At 35.1% G+C, this 22,786-nt stretch overlaps 1 protein-coding gene across 1 annotated transcript in view; it reads left to right on the forward strand.

Annotated features, from left to right (window-relative positions):
* SLC17A6 (solute carrier family 17 member 6) overlaps positions 1-21,729 on the forward strand; it is a 40,223-nt gene extending 18,494 nt beyond the window's left edge. Inside the window, exons 5-13 of the mRNA XM_042958097.1 lie at positions 2,816-2,930; positions 3,878-3,965; positions 4,510-4,596; positions 7,325-7,467; positions 11,104-11,253; positions 17,606-17,738; positions 18,142-18,252; positions 18,795-18,922; positions 19,651-21,729. Of these exons, the coding sequence (XP_042814031.1) occupies positions 2,816-2,930; positions 3,878-3,965; positions 4,510-4,596; positions 7,325-7,467; positions 11,104-11,253; positions 17,606-17,738; positions 18,142-18,252; positions 18,795-18,922; positions 19,651-19,986 (1,291 nt within the window). The 3' untranslated portion in view covers positions 19,987-21,729. The remainder of the gene's footprint in view (positions 1-2,815; positions 2,931-3,877; positions 3,966-4,509; positions 4,597-7,324; positions 7,468-11,103; positions 11,254-17,605; positions 17,739-18,141; positions 18,253-18,794; positions 18,923-19,650) is intronic.
* The last annotated feature ends 1,057 nt before the right edge of the window (positions 21,730-22,786 follow it).

A 22,786-nucleotide genomic window follows, 5' to 3' on the forward strand; every position in this document is an offset into this window, starting at 1 on the left:
AAGCATTTATTAGATTTAGGTCTAACTATAATGGATGCTTAATGAACAGTTCATAATTGATTCAGTTCTACTAGTGGGTGATTTTGTCCCCCAAGGGACATTTTGCAATTTTTGTAGACATTTTTGGTTGCTACAACTTGAGGACAAATGCTACTGCACCTAGTGCATAAAGGCCATGGGTGCTGCTAAACATGACACAATGCACAGACAGTGTCCCACAACAAAGAAGCATCCGTCCTGAAATATCAATAGTGTGGAGGTTGAGAAATCCTGAGCTATAGAATGGGTAAAAGTCATCTCTCCTGACATTTCTAGAGACAGCCATATTTTAAAACACTTCATGGGGCTCCTGAGTGGCTTGGTTGGTTGAGCGTCCAACTTCAGCTCAGGTCATGATCCCATGGTTTGTGGGTTCGAGCCCTGTGTCAGGCTCTGTGCTGACTGCTTGCTCAGAGCCTGGAGGCTGCTTCAGATTCCGTGTCTCCTCTCTCTGTCCCTCCCCAGCTTGCGTTTCTGTCTCACTCTGTCTTTCAAAAATAAATAAATGTGAAAAAAAAACGCTTCAAATGGGGAGAAAGTGATGGTTGAAAGTTATATTCATAAAAAGTAAACTTCATGCATCATACTTTCAAAAAATTATTGGAAAAGAAGACACACATATTAGATAAGCCTGGATATATACCTTATGGTGGTTTTTGTTTGTTTGTTTGTTTGTTTGTTTGTTTGTTTTTTGGCAAACCTTAGCATGCAAAATTATCACCTGGATTTCTTATTAAAACACAGATTTTCAGGCTTCACTCCCAGCATAGTCTGATTTGGCAACTCTGGTGTGAAAAATCTGCATTTTTAATAAGCATTTTAATGATATGCATTTTTAAATCTGCAGCTGGTTCATGGACAACAGTTTGAAAGGATTCTTTTGAAGGGCTGAATGGGGTAGATGCATAACTCATACAAACACCTTCAAAAGTGCCGTCGCATTATGTAGCTCTGGTTCTCATTATCCTTAAAGCCTGCAGCAGGGTCAGTCTCTTTAGTGTTGAGGATAATAAGCAAAGTGAGATACAGCTACAGGATACAGCAGAGTGAGTTTGGCAGGACCTAGACAGCCTACCCACATGACCAAAACTTCAGTGTCTTTTGCCCTTCCTGCCTTCATCCTGTTACACAGGTAAAACATTAATACTTCCAGAACAGTAGAAACATGTGCATCACACTGGCCTTTGGAAACAGACACCATTTACCACTAGGTCCAGGAAACATGCCCTATACCTTTTCTCTTGCTTCCTATCAGTCTTAAAGGAAGCCTCCAAAATGTCCTGGGGTTTGCACACAGCCACGTTCGGATTGCATTTTTAAGAGAGGTTGAAATTCTTTCAGCTGGAAGGTAATAATCAATGACAATACATTTTAAATCAATTTTTGTACCAATTTTGGACTCTTATTTTATAAAGGCAGGTCATTGGAATTTTGCATTTCTTTTCTGAAAAAACAAATCCATGTTTGGCAGAAGTTTAATGTCACTGGATGGGTGGCATTTTAATGAGAGTAATCATTTTTAGAAATAGAAAGTTCCTCTTTTGTGACAGACATTTAGGAAATAAGTCATTCTTTGACTCAAACCTAAAGATACCTATTCAGCAAACAGCAAAAAGGAAGAATGGAACAGGATATTTACCTCCTGAGAAGCCACTGAGGACAGGCAGATATTAGGTTACATGAAGTAAACAAAAGTATTTGACCTGATCTATGATTCATAGAAAAACAGCTGATCCACTTTAGCCTTTCATAAAGTCATTTCTCAAATTTCAGTAGCTGATTAATAATGACCAAGGTCCCTTTCAGAAACTCCAGGCTTTAACTCTTACACTTAAATGTGCCCCATGGAAGAATCAGAGCTTCTATGAGGCAACAATCTTCAATGAATTCAAGGCTCAGTGGTCGACTTGAGAAAACTTGCACAGGATGCACAAATTAGCTCATTAGAGATAGTGTGTTCCCATACTTCTCTGCAACAGAATATTTCTAAAGCTACCCAGTTAAGGGAATATCTTTCTTACTTAGTATGAACATTGTGGAAGATATTTTGAAAACAAAGTGGAATTTTTCCTTATAGATAGATGAAGGTGTGAGTACCATAGCTAAAGCAATTCTTTTCTGACGTATTGTGTGTACGCACACAGCTAGAGGTGTGCCTCAGACACTATCCCCACTCGCACAAAAAAGAAAGAAAAAAATATGTATTAAGTAACAGTAACTTTCACTATAAATACATGTGCTGCTGGATCCGATCATGAGATTTCTTGGGGTATTTAAAATATAATTCTGTTCATAACATTTTTATGTATATGCAGCTTTTAAGAAAGTTGAAAATAGTTGTATAATGTGAGACATAAGCCCATTTAGGCATTTATGATTTTTTTGACAACTTTTCAGTGAATATCTACTATGTGTCAGGCACTGTGCTGTATTGGGGATATAACAGTATACCTGAAAAAAAAATCCTCTTGCCCGTAAGCAGCTGACATCGTAGACTGAGATATAAACCAAAAACACGTACAATGATTTGTCAAATATTTGCAATTTGTGCTTAGATCTATGAAGAAAATAAATACAAGTAAATATAACTGGATTTCTTGAGTCTTTCTTTTATTTCTTGTGCTTTAATAATATAACATTTCAAGATGGTCAAGGTCTTTATTTGTAGTGGCTAGTCAATCAAGTCCAGAACACATTTTATTCTTATTACCTTAAAATTGCTTTTAATTAACTTGACCTGAGATATTTAGATCTGCTAACTCCTTTTCTTTTTCAGGGTTTTTGGAGCTGCCATACTTCTTACCTCTACTCTGAATATGCTAATCCCATCGGCAGCCAGAGTGCATTATGGGTGTGTCATCTTTGTTAGGATATTGCAGGGACTTGTTGAGGTATGGAACCGCAGGATGACATCATCTTAAGGTTGGCATGTTAATCAGAACCAGCAGGCTATCTTTGTCTTGATCTACAAATAAACATTTTATAAGGTTGTGTCTACACAGTATGCTTAAAAATTGGAAAATTGGGCAATCAGATATTTTGTGTTTAAATAATGCTAAAGTACAACTGTGACTGCTCGTCTCCTCTTCTTGAGAATTGAGTGGTATTAAAGAAATGTTTAATGACTATTTAACTTAAAAAAATAAAAAGGACAAACACTTTTGTTAATGTGCTATGATAAGAATTTTTGAGTCCATCCTTTCCTGGTGATAACCTGAATTAATACCTTTTGGGAGTTTTATACCAAGTTCCCGTTGGACTCGAATCATGATTTGAGTTTTCACTAAAACGTTTCATTGACTATATTCTTTGGGAATTCAGAATTCTCCTGAAGTATAGTGAGAGTAGGTAAATCAGATAAGTATTAAGGCCCTTCTCTCCAAAAAAGAAAGATAAACTTGATAGGATCAAAATAACACAAAATGGATAATTATTTTAAAGATCTTAAGTTCTAGATACTACTTTTAGGAAGTGTGAGCTTCAAGGATCTAAGCTTTACCTTCTTCTGTATGGATTCCTTATATTTGGGAATCACTGTATTTAATGCCTCAAGAAAAGGCCTCTCACATTCCTCGAGCTGTTCAGAGTTGCAGATGAATGGAGTAATACCTGAGGGTTGGGGAGAATTTGGACAGGTCACTAAAAAGCCATGTCTTACTTGATCTGGGCTGAAAGTTTTTAAGGTGAAATTTCAGGGAATTAGCAAAGAGCTGTGAGTAGCAGCTTTCTCTAATACCTTGGGCCCATTTGAAAGAGATAGCCTCAGAGAAGGGAATGAGCTTATTTTTCAGTTACCCTGCATCCTAAATGGTGATATATTTATCTTCCCCCATCACAGGGCGTCACCTACCCAGCATGTCATGGGATATGGAGCAAATGGGCTCCTCCTCTAGAGAGGAGTAGATTGGCAACCACCTCCTTTTGTGGTGAGTACCACATGCAGATGGAATTATGGTAGGTAAAAGTTTAGGAACAACTTGGATAAGAACCGAAAGTCGATAAAGCACATCTCTAAAACCATTTGGGGTGTGTGTGTGTGTGTGTGTGTGTGCATGAGGAAAGGTTTTTGACCACCAGTTCAATTTCTTTAATTCTTATTGGTCTCCTTAAATCCTCTATCTCTTCTGCATTTTGTATTTTTCTAGGAGTTGATGATCCATTTCATCTAAGTTTTCAAATATATTCATAAATAATTTTATCATAGTCTTTTTACTTTATTTTTTTATTATAGTCTTATTATTTTTATACCTTTTTTGTGTCTTAGGGAAGTAGGTCAGATACACTTGTGTAGTCCTGTATCACTGGCTGTGTATGTAGACATATATATGTATTTGTAGGTACAGGGGTACAAGTGTGCATGTACCTAAGTGTGCAAGTATGTGTTAGTGGGAGCCAACCAATAAACGTGAGATGAAGTCAGAATTTGTATTTATTTCACTTACCTTCCTCCCATTCTCCCTTCTACTTTAGGTTCATATGCTGGAGCTGTGATTGCAATGCCTTTAGCTGGCATTCTTGTACAGTATACTGGTTGGTCCTCAGTATTCTATGTCTATGGTATGTTGCATTTCTCTACAATAAAGTTATAAGAAATGTATGTAAACTAAAACAAAGTGATAGATCACTGAATAGACTCCTGCATTTACTCACGTTTCCCCCATTAATAATCCTTTGTTCATATTTTGGGAAGATCAAGGAAAATGTCTTATCTTTATGATTCTCCCTACCTTGGTATTTATTGTTTTTAAAAACAATTACATTGCTGGTGGCAACGTTGTGATGTATGACATATATTGTCCTTGAATATGAAAAAAAGTTAGCTCTTGATTCATAGCCAATTAAGAGGAAAGAGCTAGGCAGCACCCACTTTTCTTTCTTTGCTACTGCTTTCTTAGTTATTCTCCTGACCCTGCTTTTTTTTCAAGGCTGAATAGGGGTAGAAAGCTGGAAAACAATAGTGGGGTTAATGCAGCAGTGCAGTTTTGTGATGAAATATTAACTGTCAGCTGCAGCAACAGACATTTTCGTCTTCATTATTCCAGAATTAAATGCGATGAAACCTTCAAATGGAAATAAAAAAGGACCCGAAACTCTAAGTCTGAAGTCCCTTTCTGTTCACTTTCTAACCAGAACCAGAAAGCTTACCCCTTCAAAGTACCCCTAATGTCTCTCTCTAGATTCTTTTTTTTTTTTTTGTAACAATCAGAAAAAGAGAAATATAAGAGAGCTGGATTCCAACTGATGTCACTGATTAATACCATCTTTGGATGTGGGCCGAGAATGTGAAATATTAATGAAGTCATGAGGTAGAACCGGACAGTATCTGGCTGCTTCCAAATTTGGCATGATCCATTTCCATTTCAGAATGTTCTCATCAGAGCAAATTCTTATATTTGCAGAATATTATTAAATATGCTTTATAGCAGGAGCTCTTATTCTGGTTCAAAAGCCATGGATGTGTTTTAGATTCATGAATGCTCAAAATTATAAGCCATACATGCATTTGTATATTTTTTCCTGGGGAGATATTTTTATCAGATTTTAATCCATATCTTTCATTAGATTTTCAAGAGTCCATAATTCTAAGAAATTTAAAGCACATGTGTATAGTTTAAAGCAAATGTAGTACAAGTTAGGATGGCCAGCCATTAAATCCTCTGATTTGTGCCTTCATTTAACCCATTACTTAATTGAAAATATGAGGTGACGGTAAAGGAAGAATATTAATTTCCACAAAGCACTCATGAAAATCAATCCCATTATGTAAGTTGTATCTCATTTAATATTTATCATTGAATGGTACAAAATTTAGATATTAGATACACTGAAAATATCACATTATAGCACTTGCCTACTGTGTGTAACAAAAATTAGGTCTTTGAGCCAGCCACACATTCACTATTAATAATTTAAAAATTAATAAGATATGAACTGAATAGTGGCTTACATTAAAACAGATGATGCATATATAGCAATTAGCTAAATGTCTGGCACTGCAGATGCATTCAGTTAGTGGTAATGATAATTACTACTGAATTACACGAGCTTTCATTTATTGAGTGCTTTTTTTGTGCCATCCACTGTGCTAGTTACTAGTTGCATTATCTCCTTTAACCCTTCTTTGCCACAGTCTTATAAAAAAAAAAAAAGAGTCATCTCATTTTATAGTGGAGGTTTACGGAGATTTCATCATTGATTAGAACATATATCTAATGAGTGACACAGCCAGGATTTGAATCTGGGAGACCCATATGCCACAACGACTACACTCTACCAAATGTTCACATACTATCTAACCCCCAGTTGTGTTCACTGTCATGTTTGGTAATGAAAAAAAAAGCACGGCATATCAAAATCTGTGGTATTAAGAAACAATTCTTAGAGATTGAACAAGCAGGAAAAAAGTATTAGAGAGATCAGGAGTATTTAGACTGTTACCCAAGGGATAAAGAACGGTAAGAGGCAAAAATAAATGACCATCCTCTGGGAAACCAGAATAAACCACTTGAAATTTTTTCTTTTATTAATTCCTTAGGTTTACATTGCACAATAAGGGCATGATTTAATAGTGAAAGTGCTAAAGAAAGGGATGGAGAAGAACTTGCAAACAGTTTATTGTATTTAACTTTCATCTGCCCAAAGAGTGATCCATAGGCAGCAGTGTGGTACTGAAAATGACATGGTATAGAGTCATATAAAGTGTTAAATGTTACTACATTAATTAGAGAATTTTTTTAAATGAACGATAGCCACTTAGGCTAAAATAATCTAGATTTTATTTAATAGTCTGTTTACTAGACCTGGAGGTGCTAGTAGGAGAGTGAAAGGAGTATTTTTTTGTGTGTGGAAATACACTCACATATTCATATGGAAGGCAAATAAGAAAAGAACTCAACCTCTTTGAAGACAGGAATTTTGTCTTGTGCACCAAATACCTCTCACTTAGCAGAGTGCCTGGAATAATAAGTGCTCAGTAAATGTTTGTTGGATGTATGAACATCTTCCAACCATGCCATTCAATAATTGTTCATTGTGAGTTTCCTGTGTATCACCGTTATTTAATAAAGAGATAAAACTACAGGACCAGCCTTCAGGAAGGTTGAAGTCTAGTGGCATAACACAAGCATAGATGGCTGAAGTCAGTTGGAGAAGCATAAACTCCAAATCACATTCTATAGAATGTGTCTGTCATGAGATTCCTATCATTTTATTCCAGCAAATGATGGTTAACTAAGGACATTTATGATAGATTTTTGCCTTTTTTCTTTTGAACTTTTGCTTTCAGGAAGCTTTGGAATGATCTGGTACATGTTTTGGCTTTTGGTGTCTTATGAGAGTCCTGCAAAGCATCCTACCATTACAGATGAAGAACGTAGGTACATTGAAGAAAGCATTGGAGAGAGTGCAAATCTTTTAGGTGCAATGGAAGTAAGAATTTTATTATGGTGTATATTCCTGTTCTTATTCCTCATCTCACCTCCCTTTGACCAACCAAACTACTTTCTGAGTCCCAATTCAACGAAACCAATTTGGTGTCAATCATGATTGTTTTCTTTCCTCCATCCATATTTTCTGAGTTAGGAATGGTCACTACTTCCTTTACCTATAACTTCTTTTTTTCTTTATCTTTTCTCAATCATCAAATTTTCCCTTGGCTGTAGCTAGGACTATAAACCTAAATAAGCTTTTATAAACAGTCCAATATGATCCATAATTTAAACAAATTCAACAAATATTTGTTAATTTCAGATCACAGGAAATGCCAGATCAGCTAACACAATCATGAAAAGGACTATTATTAGTGTATTGAATTGTCTAATGTAGGTTTTACACATATCTATTTATGCTACATGTGGTTTAAGAAATCTTAAATTATTGGAATGTCAATAATAGCTGACATGAAAATATTCTTAGCATAATACAATCTTGTTATTGATAAAATCTTACAATTTTCGGGATTATTGTTATGAAGATAAAGTATTCATATAACATGAACCCCTTTCCTTATTCTGATTTGCTTTCTTGAATGGAATCTATGGAGACAGAAATGCATTCTGTGTCAATACAAATATTTTAGTCCCCGTGACATCAATATATCATAAATATTAATTGGTAAATAGCCATCTGGTACTATTAAAAACTGGGGAACAAAACTCACGTATTTAGATAGGTGCAATAATTCAGCACCTGAACAGAAACTCAATTTCCTTATGCTGAGAGATAGAAGGCACCATGCATGGCTGAAGAACCAGGGTCTCTTAACATTATGCTTCTCTTTCTTTTAAAGGCTCCTCTCCTCATTTGAATTGTATTTTATTCCAGCAGATTCTCTACTTCATTTGTTAGAGAAGGCCTGTCTTTGACACCTCATCCTAGGTTCAAAGGTCTATCAGCCACTAGTGTTGAGGCCTTTAATGAATAGGAAAAATCCCATATTGGATATCATACAGAAGTGAAACTTCAGTACTTAAAAACAGTATTTTTATGGTAGTCCCATGAATGGGACAGACTGGCATTAGAACTTTCCCCTTCCTGTTTCCTTCTGTAAATGGCCTGATGGTTTCTAATGGTGGCTACTTAGGAAACAAGTGGTGATGTGGGGATGGCATGGGTGTTGGCAGTGCACTCTGGTGCCCACCAGCAGTGGTCGCTGTGCACAGAAGCTAAATATAGGCTGATCCATGGTGAGTTCAGAATTTAGCCTCAATTTCTAGCCCAAAAATGATCTGATCGGCCTATATTTTCATTGTTTAATATACTTCTTTTACTTGCCAGTTCTTGAGAGATTGTGTGTCTAAATCAGACTTGTTTTTAAACAGTTAAAAATTTAGTCTAAGTGAAAACCAATTTCTGGAAATGACATTAAAAAGGGCAGCTAGTAGCTTGATAAAACAGCATAGATAATCTCAAACTCCGCATTTCCTTAACTTACTGCTTTTCTGAAAATAGTATTTACTTCTTATTGATGTTTTATACTTTCCTGAAGCTCCAAAAGAAAATTAAAAATGAGATTATATTCCAGGTATTGTACTTGGACTTTATTATTTTTAGCTTTTTATTGTGAACAAATTTAATATATAGCAAAGCAGAAAGAACAGTAACAGAAACATCCATGTCTCCACGGCATAGATGCAACAGTTGTTAACATCTTGCCTTATCTATTTCACTTTTCTTATTTCTGAATGATTTCAAAGTAAATGAGGTATTAAAACACTTGACCCACAAATACTTCATATGCCTCTCTAAAAAAATAAAAATCCTCTTTCACAATTTAAGGGCTATTATTATACCTAAAACAATTAAAAATAATTCCCTGATAGTGCCTAATACCTAGATCGTATTCAAATTTCTAATACCCAGTCCCAATATGAATACCTGGTCTATATTCATATGCCCTGTGCAGCTATTTCTTTGGAATCTGCATCCAATTAAGGATCACACATTGCAGCTGACTGTATTGTCTTTTAAATCTTTTTTTTCCTTAAAAAATTAAATATAACATGTATACAGAAAAATGCATAAATCTTAAGCAAACAACTTGCTTAATTTTTGTAAACACACTTATGAAGCAAACAGCCAGGTCAGTAAGTACACTGTTATCAAAACGGTATAAGCCCTCCTACAACCCCTAACAATTTTTAAGGTATAAAATTAGATATATCTTACATTTGATGAAATATTTTACAACCTGAAGAAAAAAGTTCTTAGCAGAGATGTTCCAGGTCTGAATAATAGAAACACTTTCCCAGCAGGAAAAAGTTATTTACTTTTAATAATATTCTGAAGTTATTTCTCATACAAACATAATAGTACAATGCTGACATCCCTGTATTTGACAATTTTTATTACCTGTGAAATAAGCATATTTATCTGGCATTGTTTTCCCAGAGCATATTCAATTTTAAGAAATTCATCTATGATGTTGTCACTGGATATTTTTATTCAAAGCCACAGAACTCATATGTTATTAGGCTGTGTTTTTGTTTTTGTTTCTTTTTCTTTTTTGTCTTATATATATTTGTGATCACAAAATATAATTTCTTACTATATTACTTTTAAAGTGATCTTGAAAGGTTTAGTTAGAGTCACAATCAAGACTAGCAATTCTAAGGTTCTATATCCAGGAATAATTACCAAATCTGTGCAAAAAATGGTTGTCTCTTCTTTCACTAATTTGGTCGGTTCAAGGATCCCAACCTTGCGTTAAACAGAGTTATTTTAGGCTATTGTTTCTTCACCAAACTCTATTTTGACATTCAAAATAAGGTCATTGAGAAAGTGCTTGAGAATAGGAGAGATATTTTCAGGTCTGAAAATATTAGTCTTGAGGGGGAGAAGATAATTGCTTTATGTTTGGGCATATAGAGGATCTTTAGGAATATTAGGTATAATTTTTTAATGGTTATCATAAGAAAAACCAATCATGTTTAGGTTGTTAATTTTGAAATGTTTTCAATATCACAAATAACTAATTATCATGTGCCCATGGTGTGATGGGTGGCCACTTTAATCCAGCTGTATACCATATGAGTTTTACAGAACCTTGCACTTTAGCATCACAGAATTTATATTGAAATCCATTGTCTTTCAAGAGAATTTCTAGATCTGTAGTCGTATTATTGACTTTAGACAGGGTCTAGAATATTGCACTCTTAATTTTTCTTATTTTTCTTCTGACTATATTGGATTTTCAATGTTTTAGATAAGATATTTTGGATACTAACAAGGTCACTGATATGGCAATGATCTTTAGCTAAGTCATGATCTGTCATTGCAAAAAAACGTCTTAGCAACTAGGATCTGTGCTTTTGGAATTGTTTTCTATAAACATAGGATCTTACATATTCCTAAAATGTGAACTATCTAATCAGAAGAGGCTGATATCTTTTTTTTATTCCAATGATTATTCATGCAGCAAAGATTAATTAGACTTGGAATGAACTGTTCATTACCTCCTACTCATGCCCCAACATATACATCCTGAAAATGCAAAGCACTTATTATTCCCATTTAAGTTAGAACATATTTTAAATGGTCAGAATGGCTCTCTGTTTGGGATTTCAGAAATTCAAGACTCCATGGAGGAAATTTTTTACATCTATGCCTGTCTATGCAATAATTGTTGCAAACTTCTGCAGAAGCTGGACTTTTTACTTATTGCTTATTAGTCAGCCGGCATATTTTGAGGAAGTCTTTGGATTTGAAATCAGCAAGGTATGTAAAAATTATCCTGTTTAACTAGTGCATTATTTTTGTATTCAGCTGAATATTAAGTTTCTTTGCCAACATTCTATCTTCTAAATTTTATAAGTTACTCATTTATGTGTCATCTATTTAACAAATAACTTCTGGGAAACAGACTGAGTAAGGTGTTTGAATGTCTGCTTCATTCAGCTGTCTGCTAGAAACTGCTCTTTGTTGATGGAAATACAGGCAAAATCAGCCTGGTCTCTGCCCTCATGGAGCTTATATCTCAGTTGGGGTGGGCAGCTCTGGAGCCTTTCCCCTATAAAGAAACATAACTTCCTTTAAGTCTCAGATCAGAGATAGTGTTACAGTGAACAAAAAATGCAATTGTATTTATACAATTACCAATCTCTTCTTCAATGCTTTCAAAAATATGTCTGGCTCTCTTTTCCATGTAAAAGTTTATTTTGATTTGGTCCTGATTGATAGACAAATGGATAATGAAGATGTCATACATAACACACACGCATACATGCACACGTGCACACACAGTGGAATATTATGCGGCCACAAAAAGGATGAGATTGTGCCATTTGTGACAACATAGATGGACCTGGGGGTATTATATGAGATGAAATAAGTCAGACTTTGAGAAAGACAAATACCTTATGATTTCACTCATATGTGTAATCTAAAAAAAACCTAAATGAAGAAACAAACAAAAAGCAGAATCAGATGTGTAAATACAGAGAACAAATTGGGGGTTATAAATTGGGGAATAAGGGATGGGCAAAATGAGTGAAGGGGAGCAGGAGATACAGGGTTCCAGTTATGGAATAAATAAGTCATTGGATTAAATGACGCAACGTAAGGAACACAGTCAATGATATTGTAATGCCATTGTGTGGTGACAGATGGTACCCACACTTGTGGTGAGTGTAGCAAAATATATAGACTTGTGCAAGCACTTTGTCATACACCTGAAATTAATGTAACATTGTGTGTTAACTACACTCAAGTAAAAGAAAAAAAATTTAAAAAATTCCTATAAACTTAAAAAAATCTGTCTGGCTAAAAGATTTGAGATAGCAAAAAAAAAAAAGCTGAAAACAATCTTATGTGCCATTTATTCAATTTATTCATTTAACAAGCTTTTGTTGAACATGAGATGTGTAGGATTCAGAGATAAAAACATGGTTCCTGTCCTCAAGAGTTCACAGCTTGGTGGTATAGACGAAAGCAATTAGTTACCAGTTACAGCACAGTATGCTAAATGCTACAGACATTCGTTCGTAGCTGTGAAAATGTAATCATTTTGAGACATTCCGTAAAGATAAAATGAAAATGAAAATACAACTTCATATTTATAAAAGGATTTGAAATTTACAAGGTCCTTTCATATTCATAAACAACCTTGTTTGGTTGACCAGCTGGATAACGATCATCATTTCTATTGATGAGGAAACAAACTAGGGAAGGTATTTAAATTGCCTACGGCCAAGCTGGTAATATATGCCAGGATCGAGTTGAAGCCCTGATCCTTTAATTTATGTTTCATTTCCCTTTACTATGCTATTCAAATTCAGGTAGACCCTATGTTCATTTAAGCACTTAGCACAGTATCTGTTGAATACCATCTCTGCCAAGCCCTTTGCCGAGTACTGAATACACTTGTCTGTGCTGGCAATGGACTTGCCATTTCTCTTCATGTCATTACATACGTCCAGCTGGGCTCGCTATTCATATTATGTCTCTACTTGAAAGACTATCAGAGGCCTGGAATTGAAGAAAACCTGAGTTTAGGAGAAGCTATTCTAAGAGCTCTTTTGTAATCCCTGTTTCTAAGGAAACTGTTTCCTCCATTCCTGAGAAGAATGGCTGCTTTAGATAGGCCTCTTCTCTCTAGAGCTGATCAAACATTGCAGGGTAGCCTTTGGAAGCTCTGAGAGGTGTTATACTTCTCAACAAAGGCTGCTGGAGGTGTGAGTCCATTTTCATAATCTAGGACAAATATGACACTGAGACGCTATTAATAAAGTCAGGTCTCATGGGGAAAAATTGAAGGAGCCAACTGATGTTAATGAAACTGTGTGGTCATTCTGGCCCTGTAGCTCCACTTAATTGAAAATGCTTGAGTAAAAGCAATGATATTTTGCAAAACCTAAATACAATAACCAGATGAGTTGATTTGATTCACTTACTATATTTTTAACTAAAATTGTAGGTAAATTCTACACACACACATTGGCTTGAAAATTTTCATTATACTGGCCTAAAATAAGTCACAGACTTCCTTGAAAAATGTGTAAAGGAGGTAGTAAAGTAAATAGAACATGGGTTTTGGATCCCGGCTGGCATGGCTCTGAATCCAAGCTGTACAATAAACAATTGATACATAACCTAGTGCTGATGTTTGAATGCTTGCCAGCCCCAATTTTCTCTTGTATGAATAATTCCATTAATATCCTCTTTCAGAACTCAGCAAAATGTAAGCAAACTAAAATATTTAAATGGAGAGGGCTCAGTTGGTTATGCTCTGGCTTTTGATTTCGGCTCAGGTTGTAATCCCATGGTTGGGGAGATCAAACCCCATGTCAGACTCTGCTCACAGCATGGAGCCTGATTGGTATTCTTTCTCTCTCTCTCTCTCTCTCTCTCTCTCTCTCTCTCCCTCTCTTAAAATAAATAAATAAATAAGTAAGTAAACATTAAAATATATTTAAAAGGAGGATAATTTTCTCCAACCTTAGTTAAATTGAGTATCTTGCAGACTCAATGACAAGTATAATAGCTTAATCTTCAAGTAGACTGACTCAGGTAAAGCAGAAACACACACACACACACACACACACACACACACACATATACACACATATGTATGTTGAAAATGGTATATCAAGGGAAGGCCAGTGCTTGGATTAACCAGTCCTTTGAGAGGTCAGGTTAAAAGAGATAACAAGTGACAGGAGACATTGATTCCTTTTGAGTTTCACATTTAGGGGCAGAGAAGAAGTGTTGAGTGGCTGCTCTTTGTTGCGTGGTAACCTGCCAATTTCTACAAGGACTGTGACACAGGTCGGGAGAGAGGAAATCCAGACTGTGAAGCACAAAGAGGAGAAGCACAAAGACGAGGGTGCACAAAGTCTAATGACCTGGAGTTTCTATGAAGAACCAATCAGTTATAGTCTATATATACTGATAAAAAACTATATCTATATATAGATATAGCTATCTAAACTTTATCTATCTATCTATCTATCTATCTATCTATCAAGTATATGTATCTAACTATATTTAGATGTAAAAACATTTAGCCTTAAAATAATGAGCAAAGTACTGTGTGTTTATCATAAATAATGATACTCCCAAAAAGTCTTGATCATTCTGATAACATGTGATCGCAAATGATTAATTATGATAAGTCACCAAAAGCTGAGAAGATAGTTGAATAAGTTACACAGAGTTCTGCAACTTGGCCCTGATGAGGTCGCATACAGAATATATAAACATTGTCTAAGGAACTGGGAGATTCAGTACCTTCAAATATTAAGTCAGCGTGCTAAAATATTCTCAACTTCTGTCTCATTAACCTTGAGATTGTTAGCTTCTTGTACTTCCCACAGTGTTTTCCTGAAAGAATAAGTAATAATCATAGCTTTATTCTTTGTTTACCCAAAGGAATAAAATGCTTATTGAGTAGATAGTAAATAGCAAAGGGTGTTCAATTTGAGAACTTTTCAGATGTCTCAAACACTGGTCAAGATGCAGGCCAGTTGTGTGGACTTCAGAAATGCAGGTCACTCTTAGGCTTTGTCTGCCTCTGAATATCAGACACATGACATACAATTCTACACAAATCCAGCATGGTGTATTTCAGCATGTTTTCTTGCCTGATGGTTTCTCTCTACACAGTGGTTGCTTTAAATATATCTACTGTAGTTAAGAATAAAGAACACTCTGCTTTTTTCAAGGTGCTATTCTGAAAAGCAATAATGTTTGCTTTAATGTCAATTTAGCTTATACTTTTACTTCGTTCACATTTGTGGAGCCTCTACTAAATGCCAGTTTTTTTTTAAATATGAAATTTATTGTCAAATTGGTTTCCATACAACACCCAGTGCTTATCCCAACAGGTGCCCTCCTCAATGCCCATCACCCACTTTTGCCTCCCTCCCACCCCCCATCAACCCTCAGTTTATTCTCAGTTTTTAAGAGTCTCTTGTGGTTTGCCTCCTTCCCTCTCTGTAACTTTTTTTCCCCCTTCCCCTCCCCCCTGGTCTTCTCTTACATTTCTCAGGATCTACATAAGAGTGAAAACATATGGTACCTGTCTTTCTCTGTATGACTTATTTCACTTAGCATAACACTCTCCTGTTCCACCCACATTGCTACAAAAGGCCATATTTCATTCTTTCTCATTGCCAAGTAGTATTCCATTGTATATATAAACCACAACTTCTTTATCCATTCATCAGTTGATGGACATTTAGGCTATTTCCATAATTTGGCTATTGTTGAAAGTGCTGCTATAAACATTGGGGTACCAAGTGCCCGTATGCATCAGCGCTCTTGCATCCCTTGGGTAAATTCCTAGCAGTGCTATTGCTGGGTCATAGGGTAGATCTATTTTTAATTTTTTGAGGAACCTCCGTACTGTTTTCCAGAGTGTCTGCACCAGTTTGCATTCCCAACAGTGCAAGAGGGTTCCCGTTTCTCCACATCCTCTCCAGCATCTATAGGCTCCTGATTTGTTCATTTTAGCCACTCTGACTGGCATGAGGTGATATCTCAGTGTGGTTTTTATTTGTGTTTCCCTGATGAGGAGTGATGTGGAGCATCTTTTCATGTGCCTGTTGGCCATCCTAAATGCCAGGTTTTGAACTGAACTAAAAGTATTCACACATGTTAACTGGTTTTATTTGATTTTTCTTTCTCAGATGGTTAATAGTACTAACCATAAATTGTTAAAAGCCCATTTTTTGACTCAGGTGAAAATGGCTCAATATTTGGTTCTGGAAATCACTTAGCCCTTTTAAATTACACTCTCTTCATCAATACGAGAGAATATAATAAACTTTCATCTGGATAAAAGAGATAGAATTAAATAACTCATATATTTAAGCTATTTAGGAGTTATTCACTATCTCAATTAATTATTGTAACAGCCTGACTCTGTGGTTGTGGTACAATACTTATGCCATTGTAAAATACAGCAATCTTTGTCTCAAACTTTCAATGATCTAACATGGAAGACATTTTTATACACAAATAACAGGCTTTTTCTCAGTACTTATAATTTGCCAGGAACTGTACTTCAGATTATACTTAGGGAAAACACTTCCTTATATGTTTATATTCAAAATTTACTAAGTCCATGTATACAATTAAAATGCATTTTCTTCATACTTCCTGCCTTCATGATGCCTAGAGAAGAGTACCTTGCACATAATTACTGGCCAAAAAATGTGTGTTGAATTGATGCTTCTAGGTTAGATACGAGCCATTTCGTATGAAATTAATACAGAAACTATATACCACTGCAGGACAATGTGACCAAAAATTGACAGTTGACATAGAAAATACCTAAAATTAAAGAACTTATTTTCATTTTCCAGGCTAAATTTAGCTTAGAAACTAACTATGAAACTCATAAGAGATACACATTTAAATTGCACTTAAGGTTTTTAGCCTTATTAAGAATTAAAAAAAATTTTTTTAAATGTAGCCTTTTCCAGCCTTATCCAATATGTTTCTTGTGCCTCTGAGTCTGTCTCTGTCTCTATCTCTCTCTCACTCACTAATGATGAAGTTTTCCAAACACATTTAAGAATATAATGGGGTGCCTGGGTGGCTCAGTCGGTTAAGCGTCTGACTTCAGCTCAGGTCACGATCTCGCAGTCCATGAGTTCGAGCCCCCGGTCGGGCTCTGGGCTGATGGCTCAGAGCCTGGAGCCTGCTTCCGATTCTGTGTCTCCGTCTCTCTCTGCCCCTCCCCCGTTCATGCTCTGTCTCTCTCTGTCTCAAAAATAAATAAAACGTTAAAAAAAATTAAAAAAAAGAATATAATATGGGCACATAAATGTGAATCAGTCTGTGGTAAGATTCAAGATAATTTATTCATAAACTCAAATTTTACTGATTCATCACACAGAAAAAAAGCATTCTCTTCCAAAAGACAAAAAGTAAATTTACTTAGCTTTTCTCATTTATTCTGTGGAAGTTATTGCTTATTCTAGGACTAAGTGGTCATTTGGAGACAGTATTTTATTTCCTTTCTTTTTCCATAAAGAGTTTATGATGGATTCAGAAAACCAAGACCATTAAGTTGCCCATATTACTTATGGTCACATATATGTCTCTTCTTTTTTTTCCCCTTCAGGTTGGCATGCTATCTGCTGTGCCACACTTGGTAATGACAATTATTGTACCCATTGGAGGGCAGATTGCAGATTTTCTAAGAAGCAAGCAAATTCTTTCAACAACTACAGTAAGAAAGATCATGAATTGTGGTGGTAAGTACATAAGTGATGTTAAGGACATGATTTTGGCTCACAAACTGCTGATCTACAGGAGTGAGTAAATTTTTCTGTGCGTATCAAATATGCAGCACAATTTGTGTCTTCGTTGTTCATTTATAATCATTTCTCTATCTTCAAATTTTCATAATTTCTAGTTTTAAGTAACCACATAACCAACTTTCCCTGCCCACCACTGAAACTGAAGATTGTCTTCAATGTTTTTATTAAAATGAAAGGCTTCAGTAATCCCTGTGCATATACTGTTCTTATTATTTTTAAAATAGACTTCCTGAAATGGTTTGCTATGTCAGATAGGCATGAACGTTTTTAGCAGTTTTAGCTCATTGGAAAAATTTACACAAATTTGTGAAGTGTTTCTATGTGTTTGTTTCTGAAGGTTTTGGCATGGAAGCAACACTGCTTCTGGTTGTTGGCTATTCTCATACTAGAGGTGTAGCTATCTCATTCTTGGTCCTTGCAGTGGGATTCAGTGGATTTGCTATTTCTGGTAAGATATGTTTTTAAATTTATAAATGTAACACCCTGATTTTTGCTGTTAATACACACACACACACACTTGCTGTTAATACACACACACACACACACACACACACACACACTTTCCTTTCCTCTTTAATATTCTGGCTGTTGAAAAGTTACTCATAATATTTTAACTAGAAAATAAAAAGAATAAACATTTAGAAATAATTATTTGGATCTGTTACCACTAATTTCTCTCCTGCTTACCCTCCTCCTCCTCCTTCTTCTTCCTCTCCTTCTTCTTCTTGTCCTTCTTCTTCTTCTCCTTCTTCTCTTTCAGAGAAAATCTCTCTGTAGTGTAAGCATCACATTTTAAGTATTGTGTAAGAAATAATACCTCATACTCCCATTATATCCCTGAGCTAGATTATCAAAAAATACTTATTGAGCACAGGCTGTATACCTAGTATCTTCTAAAGAGGGTGATGAGTGTGGTAGAGAATATTCTACAGTCACTCACTTCTAAGAGGTTTAGGATTCTCTGAGTTTAAGCTTGTGTGTATGTTTCAGGTTTCAATGTTAACCACTTGGATATTGCTCCGAGATATGCAAGTATCTTAATGGGCATTTCAAATGGTGTTGGCACATTGTCAGGAATGGTTTGCCCTATCATTGTTGGTGCAATGACAAAGAATAAGGTAAGATGGAAGTGTTAGTTTTAGAAGATTCTCTCTCATGGTAAAAAAAAGTTCCTGTGTTCTGTTTGACATTCTCTTTGTGGTCCTGTCACCAGACCTCTGAGTAAGGGAGATAAAGGAGGCTCAGAAGAAAATCTCTCTCGAGGAACTCTGAGGAAGGTTTCTTTCCCAACCAATAAACAATATGGTTTCCAACACCTTTTAATATTTCTTATATTTCTGGTTTGGCGAAACAACGAAAAAACTTTTTTCTCTTAGCTTATTAGAACATGAAAATAGAAGTCTTCTGAGCTTTATTTGGAAATGTCAATTCAGAATCCACAGGTATCAATGGAAGAATATTATTATCAGGTATTTGTCCTTATATGTAGAGCTTCAAAATTATGGTTCACCAAAAAGAAATAAACAAAAGAATTAGGAGGAAAAAATATATAAGTACATGAATGGAAATTAAAAGAGAGATTATGGGTATTTTAAAAATTAGCAGACCACAGATATATTTGGAGTTTTATTTCAGATCCTGAGATTTACAAAAAATGTTAGTTAATGAAAAGGCATAGGATTATGGAAAATTTCTATCACAGTATTTGCTTTATATAATCAGAAGAGGGGTTTCCCCTAAAGATAGCATTGTATGAAAAGCTTGATGGTGGTGCATTCAAAGAAGATGTTATGCTTTTTTAAACACAGGGAGTTTGTTCTCACAATGCCAATTTTTGTCACTACAGTCACGTGAAGAGTGGCAGTATGTTTTCCTGATTGCTGCCCTGGTCCACTATGGCGGAGTTATATTTTACGCAATATTTGCCTCAGGAGAGAAGCAACCCTGGGCAGATCCTGAAGAAACAAGTGAAGAAAAATGTGGATTTATCCATGAAGATGAGCTTGATGAAGAGACAGGGGACATTACTCAAAATTATATAAATTATGGTACCACCAAGTCTTATGGTGCCACAACACAGGCCAATGGAGGTTGGCCAAATGGCTGGGAAAAGAAAGAGGAATTCGTACAAGAAGAAGTACAAGACTCATACACCTATAAGGACCGAGATGATTATTCATAACAAAGCTAATTGCTGGATTTATTTTTAGTGTTTGTGATTAAATTAATTGTGATTGCACAAAAATTAAAAAAAAAAAAAGTGATGTAAACACATAAACATATCAACCAGGCAACTCTTGCTATAAAAATGAATCAAAAAGACAAACAAACAAAGAAAAAAACTCATGAAGTTTCCATCAAGTGCAATCTGTAGAAGTTGTGAAATGCCATCATTTCCATTCAGGTCATCCATTTTTGCGTTTGTGATTTAATGGTTGACTGGTCAAAATTGTAGAAGCAAGTAGTTACTCTTTGGATTCATGTGAGCTAAAACTCATCACCATTTAATAAAGCACAACTAAAACAGTTGGCACATCCCATCCTACACAGGTTAGGAAGCCAAAGCTACTTGATCATGCAAAATGCACTTATATATTTGTTACACTGTATTGCAAGGTATCATGCAGAAGTCCTGTTAAGAAAACTAAAGATGTCATGTTGGCTGCATCAGGTGTTGGCAACATTTATTGAATATAAATTATAGAGTTGATATATCTCTCAATAAGAGAAGAATATTGTGGGCTAGCAACTAGCAAGGTGTACTAAATAATTATTGTTATTACATAATGTGGAATATTTTGTTGGTTCTGAAAAGAAATATCTTGCAGTGTTTTATATGAAATGCTTGTGTGCATATACTTATATCTGTGAAAGAGAACTTGTAAAGTGGGGGGTATGCTTCATGTTCTTCCATTCATTTACCTAACAGTATAAAACACTTCACACTTCAACAAAATCTGACGTTTCATGTAGCATATCACATAACTTTTTTGCAAAAAAATATAAAAAGTAAATAGACTTTAATGTATTTTTTATTACAACTTTGTACTGGTTGTAACTTGCATTAGAAAAAAAAAAGATACACATGCCATAAAGAATCTAATAAGAAATTTACTACGGAGATATATCCCTTAAAATGCAATATTAACAACAAAAGAAATAGAAAATTGTTTAGATATTCTTCTTCCTTAATAATGAAATACTATATTAACCTTGTGCCACAGAGCTATATATAATATGAAAAGATAAACTTAATAGAGATACTGTAAGTAGACAATTTTATTATTTAAAGTCCCATTTAAAAGATCTTTGTCTTAAATATATAGGACAATAAATTATATTAAAAATTATATCTCTATATATATCTGTATATCTTATACATATCCATACACAAAAAACATAATAAACAATCTTCACAAAAAACCAAAAATAGCATACACCTCATGTTGGGTTAGGGGACTGCAATTTCTACTTTCATAGAGTCATAGAATTTTAGATGGGGCAGAGGCATTTTGCTTGTCATTTCTTAATATAACTCAACAGGAATTGCAACATTTGTGTTCCAAGCAATAAGTGCAATGCATACAATTTCCTGTCTGTATATTATCTTCATTTTGCTTGTGGTAGCTGTCTGGGTGGTTGGAATGATTTTTTTTTTCTTTCAAAAGTTGACATCAGACCTCTTTATAATGTTCTAAATGATAATAACACATTTCCCAATTCAATGCAAAATATGATTGGTGTATTTCATTGTCTATTCTGGATATTTGATCTGTTCATTGGTTCATTGTACTGTGCTAGTGACTGGAAATCCCGCTACTGCAAATAGAAAACATAACATTTGTTTTAAAGATGCAAACCATCCCTGAACCTTGAGAAAATAAAAACAGCCTTTGCTTTGTGTCTCAAAGTGATGTAATGTGATCATGGCTTTTGTTGTGTTGAATGAAAAGATGTGGACTATCATTTTGTTGCTGCAAAAAAAAAAAAAAAGTTAATAAAATGCTCTATTTATCCTTTTGTAAAAATACAATACATTAATTTGGGTTTATTTTATTTAGTTTGTAACATTAATGCAAATTTAACTTTTGTGTGCTCCAATGAAGCCAAATCTAGGCTCAAGAATAATAATCTTTTTAGCTACTTGAGATTTAATGGAAAAACATGGCATTCTTTAGATTGTATGGGATGTGGTTCCCTAGACAGAGTTTTACATCAAGGAATAGGTCTCTGAGTCAAACTCTATCTTTCAGTGATGGACTTCTCATAACATTTGTGCTAAGCTTAAAAATGTTTAGGAAAAAATTCAAGATGTCAGGTCAAGGATTGCATTTGTTGGTTGTGCTGGACACTGTCCTAACCATTCTACATAAAGTATCTCACAAAACTCCACAATGACCCACAGTAGTTACTCTTTTTATTCCCAGATTACAAAGGAAGAAACTGAAGCTTGTAAAGGTTGAATAAGTTTCCCAAGGTAAAACAGAGTAACAGCATCATAGGGTATAATGTGTCAGCCAAACCAGCAAGCGGTGAGAGATTTATCAAGGTAGCGGCCAATGGAATGTCTGTGTTACTGGAAAAGTGATCATTTTGCTCTGATTCCCAATGTTACAGACGTGTGGAAGGGGAAGACCATAATTATATAGCACTGGGATCTTAGAGTCATAGAACTTTACTACTCAACAGGACTTCTGGGATGATTTAGTTAACACTCCTTGTTTAACTAATGATGACACTGAAGGTCAATACATGAAACTGACTGGATCAAGGGACACAGCGCATGTTGTGGATGTGGAAAGAAGTAGCACAGTAAGCTGTGCTTGGTTTTTATTTTTATCTTCTTTTTTAGCCAGGACTTAATTTAAAAAATTAATTGGAGAATATTTATCAGTTCAACCACTACCCCGTATCCACGACTTACATAAGCTCAGTGTGTGTGTGGGAAGTGAAGGAATGTATTGTCTCTTCCTGAAATCCTC

Source organism: Panthera tigris, chromosome D1, assembly GCF_018350195.1.
Source record: "Panthera tigris isolate Pti1 chromosome D1, P.tigris_Pti1_mat1.1, whole genome shotgun sequence".
NCBI lineage: Eukaryota > Metazoa > Chordata > Mammalia > Carnivora > Felidae > Panthera > Panthera tigris.